The following is an 11,038-nucleotide window of genomic DNA, read 5'->3' as shown; positions in this document are numbered from 1 at the left end:
AATATGTACAATTAAATAAAATTACATTTTTTTGTTAATAAATAAAATTACATTTAAGTATATAGTAGGATTCACAAAAATTTATTTATTTTTCATATATAAGTGCCTTTTTTCCAAATCATTTCCATTTGATTGACAAACAGGTACCATTTCTACTAGAAATAACCTTATTTTCAATAAAAAAAATTTTGTTCCAAATAATGGAAATTCCATCGAAAATACATTTTTCGATGAAATTTTTCAGTCGAAAAATTCTTTGTTGAAACCCAATGGAATATATTTTTTCTATCAAAATTTGCAATGAGACTTTTTTTTTTCTTAAAAATTTCAGTGGAATATTTTTCGTCGAAAGCCTTACTTTTCCATCAAAAAATTATGTTTCAGTTAACAACTGAATTGAATTAGAATTCCATTGGAAATTTCAATGGAAATTATTTCCTTCAAAAAGATTCGTCACAGTTTGCAACGGAATTTACCAAGAATTCCATTGAAAATTTCAACGGAAAGTAATCCTGTTACAAATTTCGACAAAAAATAATTTAGTTGAAAATTCTTCACATTTTGCAACAGAATATATATAGAACTCCGCTGAAAAATTGTGTCTCAGTTTGCAACGGAATTCAACTAAAATTTCGTCGAAAAAATAATATTAATTCAGCAAATACAAACTAGTGTGCCTGATAAACATGTGGTAATTTCATGGATCTAATATACATCTAAACTATCATTAATGACCAAAAACATTATATATAATGAAAAGTATGAACATGTGATAATTTCATACAGATAATACATATCCAAACTAACATCAATTACCCAAAACACCATACATCATTCAACGTACTAAATGTATACAAGTCAATATCACAAATATAAATCAAGAACAATGTTAAAAGGACTATGTGTGAAAAAGAGACATCAATCCTCCCCATTATCACCAAGATGTTCATATTCATTATTAGGGTCTTAGGTTGGTGGTAGTGTCTCATCATTGTCCACTTAATATTGAGTATCCAAGCAGCTAGGACTATAAATGATTGATGGGATCCTGTGCATGAAATCACGCATCTCTTGCATTTGCCTCTACATTGCTTCTATCGTGGTCTTGGAGCGTGCAAGCCGGCTCTCGGATTGTGCAAGTTGATCCTTAATAGATATATTCTCGTTAGATTGTTGTGTAACTAGCTCGCGCATCCTATGATTGTCCTGCTGCAAAACTTCGTATGGTGTCATGCTAGAGAGCCATGATTTCCTGTAAGCGCTTGCTTCAGATCCTTATCCATAAATCTGTCCTTTCTTGTCTAGCCCTCTGATCGCCTCCACAAATAGGTCAATGTCTGAAGATGGACCGCTACCCTCCTCCCCTGATGTGACCTGAGTGTTCCTTTCTTCCCTCAGCCTTGTGTAGGTGTCCTACAGAGTTTCCATACATCAAATATGTCATACATTAGTGTAAGTAAAAATAATAATGAAATACAAAAGTATATGTGTTTTAAAGATTTAAACTGTATTCACAACTATTCGCACTGCCTTATCATTTACCCAATTTTGGGGTTCTTAGGTGAATTCGTGAGTACACTTGTATAACTCCCAATTTTCCTCACCTAGTGGTGTCTCCCCAATCGATTGTTGTATCAAATAGTACGAAATGCAATATTTGTGTCAGTTTACTCTAATAATTAAAACAATATTTAATATGCATATAAGAAATTTTATCAATTCTTCCTGCTTCTTTCTATCCTTTACATTCAAGTATTTCATGTAAAACACACTTTAATTCACATTTATTTTATTTTTTCTCTCTACCTTTTGTTGACAGAAATAAAGGACCTTATATCTTCAGGTGAATCACATTTTTTCCCAATGGAAATAGATATTCCCTTATCAAAAAGGAAAAAACAAAAGAGATATGAAACAAAATAATCATAAAGGTCTGAATAGTATATTATCTTTTACCATATTTGATAACAGATACTGAGTGTTCAGTACTCCAATAACACAAAATATTTTCCTTCATATGAGGATATGGAGTACAAATTGGATTCAAATCCCTAGTTATTTTATCTTATTTTTCTAATTAAAAAAATAAAATTTTAAGTAAAAAACCTCTTTTTAAATGGTTATATTTTCTCTCAGTTGTTTTTATACTGAAATTAATAATATTTTTCATTTGTAGAGAAAAAATATTGTCAGAAAAAGAGAACATAATAGGTTATTGGATTCATTCGTTATATTCAAATCTATGTTCAACGAATAAATAGAAGTAAAGTTGTAGTTTTGATATTACAAAAAAAGAGTTGTAGTTTTGATGTAGTGTTAGTTATGGTTACAAATACATTTTATATTTGGTTTTTAATATTTCTTCTATCACGAGAGATAAAGTTAATTTTTGTAACTCCAAAAGTATTAGGTATTAAAGTATTATACCAGAAAAATAGAAATTACATAAGAAATTTAACATGAAAAATCCTTAATTCATAATGGAAAAATCACTGACAAGATTAAATTATTTTCATTAAGTGAAAGAAATTATAACCTCTCTAAATGTAAGGAGATAATAATATCACTTTCTCTTGAGTTAGGAATATACACCTCACTTTTTGAAACACTATAGATACTTTTGTCTCTAAGTTTTGGATGATTAGAACATAGGGAAATGAATTGTATTTACAGGCGGAAGAATTTATGCAATCATGTGCATGCATGGATCCTTGCACGTTCCTTCCGCATTTTGCACAACAACTTGTGAAATTTCTAATAATAACTTACTTTTTTTATTTGACAGTAGCCACCGAAAGTGACTTTATGCTTCACGTCAACCTCCCGCTTAAAATCACTTTTGATGAGCTTTCAAAATCTTTCTTTTTTTGACAGTTCCATGATGTTTACGTTTCTAATAGACCATAAAAGGATCAACACCATAAGAAATTATCAACATTGATTGATTTTGTCATGGCATGTGCTGAGTTTTTCTTAGTGTGAATATTCTGAATATCAATACTTCTTTCATCGATTGCTTTTCTGATAAATTGTGTTGAACTCCTACATACTTCATCCTTAAATAAAAGGTTGAATTCCTTACAATGTGCAAGGCACTCTGATTGTCAAAATATACAAAAAAAAAAAATTAATTATTTGTTCCCGAGTTCTTCCATTAATCTTTAAATCCAAATTGTTTCCTTTCATGCTTGGGTAATTGTCATATATTTACCTCATGTCGTAAATAAAACCACAATCTGTAGATTTGATAATTGGCTTGTTGCTTCTCCAACAAATGTGAACACATAGCCTGTAATATACTTTCTTTTGTCAAGATCACTTTCAAAATCTGAACTAATATATATCCTATGATAAATAACTCATATCCTCCAAAACATAATGTGAAATGTGAGGTTCTTATTGTTTATCTTAGGATCCTCTTAACAATATCCCAATGTTTTTACTGGGTTTTTCCATGAACTGGTTGCTTGAGCAATATCTAGTCTCGCACAAATCATTCCATACAAAACTCTTTATGTATATGGTACTTAAGACATTTCCACCACCTTTGTGACATTGCTAGGATACATACTTGAGGATAATTTATAATTAACAAGAAATGGGATAGAAATTAACTTACAATTTTGCATGTTAAAGTGTCATAAGATTTTCTTTATATAATTATTTAGAGAGAAAAAAAATCATCTTATCTTTTTTGTTTTGGTGAATTTACATCCCTAAAATTTTATTTGTCGGTCATAATCCCTACATATCGAATCCCCTAGCCAAACGTGCCTTTAATTTTGGGATTTGATCTTTGTTGGGGCCTACCACCAACATGTTTACCACATATAAAAAAATAATGTAATAATTATCATCAAATCTCTTGTAATAAGTACAATATTGTGAACTCAGTCTATGTTAGGCGGGTCCAGGGAGAGCCCGTGGCGAGGGACCACCACCAATGAGCTAAGCTACACCAACTCTAACAAGTGGATTCAACACCATATCTTAACCCAAAACCTTAACGTATTGGTTTCATGGATCCTCCCACTTATATGGCCTTCACTTAACCCATTACCAACCAATGTGGGACTCATCACACGTGAATGTTCTAACAATATCCCCCACAAGTGTGTAACCCAACATTGGTAAGCTCCCCCTCTTTCTGAGTACCTTTGGCCTAGGTACACAACCCACCTCCTAGCCAAACACACTTGGCTAGCCTGAGCCCAATCGACTCTGATACCATTGTCAGGCGAGTTCTGGAAGGGCCCGTGGCGGGGGAACACCAGCAATGGGCTAAGTTACACTAACCATACTAAGTGGGTCTGACACTGTGTCTCAACCCAAAACCTTAAGGCATTGGGTTCATTGGTCCTCCTACTTATATGCACTTCACTTAGCCCATTATCAACCAATGTGGGACTCCATCACACTTGAATAACCCAATAATCTCCCACTCAAGTGTGAAACCCTACATTGATATGCTCCTCAAGTGTGAAATCCTACATTAATGTGGGACTCTATCACACTTGTAACTAAAACATACTATGAAAGAATCAAATCTCTTATACCAACATCTTGTGTCTGCTTTAGACCGTATAGAGATTTGGTTAACATGTAAATCAAGTTTTCTTTTCATTTTTCTTCAAAACCTTATGGTTGAAGTATATATATTTCTTCTTAAAGTTCTCCATGAAGAAAAATAGTTTTTACATATAGCGGATCAAGATGTCGACTGAAAACAGAACACAAAAATAGAACAATTCTAATAGTGGTAAACCTAACAACTACATAAAGTATCTCATTAAAATCAATACATTCCTTTTGAGCATATCATTTAACTACTAATCTTGTATGGTATCGTTCCACTTGATCATTACCATCGTGTTTGATCTTATAGACCCATTAATTTTCATTGTTTTTATTTCTTTTGGAAATACAACAACTTTCCATGTCTTGTTTCTATGTAATGTTTCTATTTCTTCTTGTGCTGTTGTCACCTACACAGAAGTATTTGGATACTAATATCTTCTTGAAAGGTTGACGCTCTCCTTATATAAGAAGAAACTATGTATCATGGTCTTCCATAACATAGTCTGAATGCCATGATAGGTTTCTCCTACAAATCATCACAACAGTTGCAACCACCTCCTCCTCAGCAAAGTAATACTTCTGAGTTAGAGAAGGCATTGCACAACTCATAAAAATTACTACTGACTACATACAAGGTGCTGACGCCTTCAGGAATAATACAACTGCGTTCATGCAAGAAACTCGATCTGCATCCATGAATCAGGAAGCATCCATAAGGAATCTTGATAGGGCTTAAGGTACCTTCCCTAGAGATACCATAGTCAATGCAAGGGAGCACTGCAATATAATTACTACTAGAATCAGGAAACTATTCCAGCCTGTAGAGAAAAAAAGAGTAAGGATAAGAAGAGTGATGTTGATTCAAGTCTTGAAGAAAAGGGAAATGAGAAAACTGATGACACTATAGGAGAAAAAGTGAATCCTGAGAAGGTTGAAAGGAAAGAGTTCAAGTGGGAGAAGAAGAAGTCTTAAGAAAGGCAAGATAAGCCATTGGAACTCTTACCTTATGGGCAAGTTCCTTATCCACAGATACTTAAACAACATATTCAAAAGTCATAATATGCTAGGTTTCTAGATATATTCAAGAAATTACAAATTAATATTTCCTTTGTCGAAGCTCTAGAGCAAATGTCTTCTTATGCCAAGTTACTAAAGGAGATTTTATCAAAGAAACGGAAGCTAACAGAGGATGGACCCATTGTTTTAACTGAGGAGTGCAGTGCAATCATACAGAGAAAACTGCCTCCAAAATTAAAGAATCCTGGAAGTTTAAGTATCCCCTACAAGATTGGAAAATTAATTGTTGATAAAGTGTTATATGATCTTGGTGCCAGCATAAATGTAATGCCACTATCCATGATGAAGAAGTTGGGAATCGCGGAAGTGAAGCCAACTAGGACAATATTGCTACTGGCTGACCGCTCTACAAAGCAAGCTTATGGCATTATGGAGGATATACTAGTCAAAGTAGACAAGTTTATCATTCCTGTCGACTTTGTTATCCTTGATATAGAGGAAGATGTTACTATTTTGATGATATTCGGAAGATCCTTCTTAGCAACCTCGGGAGTGCTAATTGTTGTACCTAAGGGTGAGATGATCTTAAGGCTGGATGGAGAGCAAGCGACATTTAAAGTTTTTGAAAAGAGAAGTTCTACCGCCTATAGTTCAACTAGAAGACCAAGTTTGCTTTATTGATGAAAAGAAATGTGAGAAGGAACACAAGGATAAGTCTTCTCAATCATATGAATAATGCAAGTTAAAGGTTAAAGTGGAGAAGCCCAGGAGCAAAGGAAAACATATAAAGCTAAGTTTAGAGTTCTTGTGGCTACTTTATCTCATCCATATGCACAGAAGTATTATGAAATTGCATTTTATTTGACTGAGGAGATGGAGTCATTACTGAGCTCATGTTTCCAACCACCATGATCACAAAGAGGTATGTCAGGCTCGTGGCATTAAACAAGCGCTTGTTGAGATGCAGCCCAAAAATTTTCTGCTTTCAATTATTTTAATTTTAGTTTATTGTGTCCCCCATCTCCATTTATTATTTTGGCAAATCGAAAAAATTTCCAGCGTAAGAAAAAAATGTTTGATTATTGATTATGCATAAATGAATGATTAGAAAGAAAATTAATTAGTGTTTTGATTAGGACTATGATGATTTAATTTATTATTTTCTATGCATTAATGAGCACCAATTAGGTAAGTCGAATAATTTATTGGAATATGATGAGAGTGACTTAGAGTGATTTGGATGAAGAGTGGGGATTTAGTCTTACACCCATAACTATGAGCTTTTGAGCCTAAACAAATAAATTCTTATACGGTGTGCATTTCACTGTATGAAAAGTCTCTAGAACTTGTTTTGTTTCTTGCTTGAGATGGTTTATAGTATATATTGGTTGAAATAATAGAGGCATTTTTTTATTATTAGCTAGATAGCCAAATAGCCACCTTATGTGTTAATCCCTTTGATTAAGCCCCTAGTATAACACCTCACAATTCTAAATTAAGTATTAAAATATTAAATGAGTAATTAAGTGAAGGATTAGTGAAAATCCTGAAGATTAGGCCAAAATACAAAGAAATGGCAAAACGGTAATTAGCCAACACGCAACCCTAGGAAGATAAAAAAAATTGAGTAGAAGGTCTCAGATTGAAAAAATAACCCTGGAAATGGATTCAGAACGAAAAATTGAGTGGTTAGGAAAGTTTCAGAAAATTCAGAGAATAGTGTTTTACCAGGTCAAAATATCGCGGTACAGTTGCACCGTAAAGCGTGTCGATTGAGTTTTGAGCTCTAGATTTTAAATATGAGTTATAAATGGTTTATAGAACTAGGGAATATGATTTCTGATAAAATTTGATGGAAATAAGTACGTTTGGGGAAGCGTGCCAACAGCGCGCAACAGCTTAAAACAACATTTTCTCCGAACGACCGGAAAACTCCGGATTCATCTGATCAAGTGTAATTAAAGGACAATGGTTAATGCTAAAAATTAGAGTTTCTAAATAGGTTGTGAATTGATGGATGTTTAGGGGAATTGGAGAGAAATTCAAATAAGTTTTAAATCGTGTGAGGTGGCGGTGGGACCCACCCCACTCAAAGTCACTTAAACACATAAGCTTTCCACTATTCATTATCACTCTCATGTTTCAAGTTGTAATATAAAGTTATGAAGTTGTAAGTTGTAAGTTGTAATATGTAAGTGAAATGTTGTAATTGTACAATGGATACTTAATGTAATATGATGGAAGGGCTTTAGGTCTATTTTAGGATTATGATTATTTGTATGTTGAGAATTTGCATGTAAATGGACATTGGTGATTGAAATAACTCAAGGATAATAAAGTGAGTAATATGGTATGAATTGTGTAATAACTATAAACTGAGTTGGATTGTAAGTGCTCCAAGACATTGTTGGTCCTTTTGTGTGCCACTCATTGGTTATTAGGTACATTTGAGGTATTAGAAAGCATTTGCAAACTTGGGAATTTTTGGAAAAACAAAGGAAACTCTGGCGAATTTTCTGTAGAATTGGCAGAATTTAGGCAAACTTCGGGAGAGCATATCACCCTTAACAGAGGTCCGATAGGGACGTGCCATATTCCATTTTGAAGATTGAGATGTCTTCTACCTTGTGGTAAAATATGGGAATTTTATGGGTTGAACTCAGTCCTGTAGAAACCATTGAAGATGGACTGTCCAGAACGCACCTGTGCAGGGGCTGTTTCTGGCAGTTTTTGGGAATTTTATTCCCGCTTCGTTTCGTGGTCAAATTAGGGTTATGATATGTCAAATTTAATCTTGAGGTGTCTAGTTTGTGGTATAATAATTTGAGATCAATTGGTTGAGTTTATTTTTTGCAGAAATTCGTGGAGTGAGAGACGTTTGGAGCTGTTTTGGGGTTGGTTGGCAGTTTTGCTTGTCCAACTTCAAACGGCGATAGCCGGAGCCAACGAGATCGAAATGACTCGTGTGATAGCTCATTAGAAATTTAATTAAGTCCCGTAAAAGATACTAAAAGATGAGACGAACACGAAGAAAATTGAGTGAATATAAATAAATGTACCGAACCACGTTCGGATAGGTAGAAAGCGTAAAAGTGTGAAATTGGCTAAGTGGGTTTATGGGAATCCCTTAGTGACTTGTATTAAGTAAAATAAGATATAAAAAAATTTTAAACAAGTATTCCGCAAGAACTTACAGTTATGGTCACAATTTTTATTTATTACGCTTTTTACGGTTTTAAAAGCTCGCGTAATAAAAGGAAAAAGTTTACTCACATTTTTATAAATGAATTGATGTGATTGTAACTGCGCTTAATATCATAATTAATGTTAACAATACCGGTGTACAACATGCTGTTACATTTTATGGTATCAGAGCAGTTTTGTAAGGGAACTCTGATAATGCATTACTGTATTTTGTGTTGCATAGTTATCTGTTAACTGTTTATGATTACTGCATATGTGATTCCTCAGTGTGGGTCCGATCAACTCATTCCTCTGTGTTATATGTACAGATATCATGAGTAGGGCACGTGGTCGCCGTGGAACTCGAGGTGCAAGTCGTCTAGCCGCACCAGATCTTATTTCTCCAGTTCTTAATGCTCTGCAGGAAGAGACTGCTGCAAATAGAAATATGACCGAGACCCTGATGAAAAAAAATCAGGATATGGTGCATGCCTTCATGACTGAGATGAGGGCAGATAGGGCTTGAAACAGGAGGGATGATTCTCCTCCACATACGGCTACAGAGACTTATACCCGTACGCTATCTGTTACACCTCACCAGGAGGGGAGTGGGGCTAGTCGTCACTCTGAGGAGGCTAGTCGCCACACCACTGATCCTACTTATATCCCAGAGCCTTCTGTGGATCCTGCTATTGCTGCTCAGTCGTCTAGGGTTGCTGGGCAAGTATTTGTTGGTACTGATGAGCAGAGGCTCATTTCCTTTAGAAAGCATAAACCGCCAGCATTTCAGGGGTCAAGGGACCCGAAGGTAGTGACTACCTGGCTGATGGGTATGGAGAAGATATTTCAGGTTATGGGGTGTCAGGATCCCCAGAGATTATTGTATTCTGTTTATATGCTCGAGGGAGATGCCCACGAGTGGTGGTATAATACACTCAGCCTTTTACTATTGAGGAAGAAGAAATTACTTGGGCTTTATTTGAGAGGCTGTTTCATGAAGAGTACTTTCCTAGGGATGTTCGGGAAGCTAAACAGGGTGAGTTCGAGAAATTGGTACAGGGTACCATGACAGTTGATGCCTATGTGGCAAAGTTTAATGAGTTAGTGAAGTTTGCTAATTATGGGGGTGTGCTTCTGACTCCTGAGATTTTTTCTGCCAAGTTTCAGAGAGGTTTAAATGAGAAAATTGCTAAGAGGATGTCCAATACTGCTGTGAGGAATTTTGCTGATTTAGTGACCCAGTGCTAATGGGTAGAAAGCATTTATAACCGATATCCGAAGTCTGGTTCTTCGAGGACATCTGGTCCTCCAGGTAATAATAACAATAGAGGTAGGGGGTTACAGGTAAGGCAGCCTCCGAGGCAGTTCAAAAGGGGTGGTGGTCAGAGAAGTGGGTTCAATGACAGGAATTCTAATCCTCGTTGTTATAAGTGTAAGAGGTTTCATCAAGGCCCTTGTACTGCGGCTCCGAATTCGTGCTTTAAGTGTGGTAAGGTTGGGCATTATGCCAACAATTGTTACAGTAATATTGGGCAGGCTACGAATTTGCAGGCCTTGCCATCTGCTCCTACGGTTGAGCGTGTTTATACTACTGATGCGCAGCAGACGGAGAAGGCACCAAATTTAGTTAAAGGTATAATTTTCATTTCTAATACTAATTTGTCTGTTTTATTTGATTCGGGAGCTACGCATTAGTTCGTGGCAGAATATGTTGCTATGGGGTTGGGATTAAAAGTATCACGGAGGATTCCCCCTATGCGTATTACTACGGCTACAAGAGAGGTTAGTGATTCCTCCTTTATTTGTAAAGAGGTCGGGTTTATCTACGAAGGCAGGGGCTACACTATTGATTTGATTATCTTGCCCCTGGCCTCTGTTAATTTGATATTGGGCATGGATTGATTGTCTCAAAACTGCGTAATGATTGATTGCTGCGGCAAGAGGTTAATATTATCTCACGAGAAGCCCTCGGTCACTCCGTCTCCCTTTCTGTCTATGTGTCAAGTTGTTAAAGCCTTGAAGGCTGGGGATCAGGGTTATATTTTCTTGGGTGGATTGGTGGGTGGTAAGGAGATTGAGATTTCTACTATTCCAGTGATTAATGAGTTTGTGGATGTATTCCCTGATGAGATACCAGAATTTCCACCTAAGAGTGATTGAGTTCTCGATTGAATTGTTTCCTGGTGTGGGGCCTATTTCTTTGGCTCCATACCGGATGTCGCCGCTGGAGTTGGCTGAGTTGAAGAAACATATAGAGGCA

At 35.6% G+C, this 11,038-nt stretch overlaps 2 protein-coding genes across 2 annotated transcripts; both read left to right on the top strand.

The window, feature by feature from the left end:
• Window positions 1-5,706: 5,706 nt before the first annotated feature.
• LOC133314337 (uncharacterized) lies at window positions 5,707-6,276 on the top strand. Its single transcript, XM_061515807.1, has one exon. The coding sequence runs from the start codon at window positions 5,707-5,709 to the stop codon at window positions 6,274-6,276; it is 570 nt and encodes a 189-aa protein (XP_061371791.1).
• Window positions 6,277-9,112: 2,836 nt separating this feature from the next.
• Window positions 9,113-10,026, top strand: LOC133314336 (uncharacterized). The gene is made up of 3 exons (XM_061515806.1): window positions 9,113-9,214; window positions 9,380-9,628; window positions 9,733-10,026. Exons 1-3 carry the CDS (start codon window positions 9,113-9,115, stop codon window positions 10,024-10,026), a joined length of 645 nt encoding a protein of 214 aa, XP_061371790.1.
• Window positions 10,027-11,038: the final 1,012 nt, after the last annotated feature.

This window comes from Gastrolobium bilobum, unplaced genomic scaffold (assembly GCF_033153095.1).
Source record: "Gastrolobium bilobum isolate Gb01-03AN ecotype WA unplaced genomic scaffold, APGP_CSIRO_Gbil_v1 utg333, whole genome shotgun sequence".
NCBI classification, from domain to species: Eukaryota; Viridiplantae; Streptophyta; class Magnoliopsida; order Fabales; family Fabaceae; genus Gastrolobium; species Gastrolobium bilobum.
Note: the sequence above shows the minus strand (reverse complement) of the source record. Positions and strands in the feature narration are given on the sequence as shown.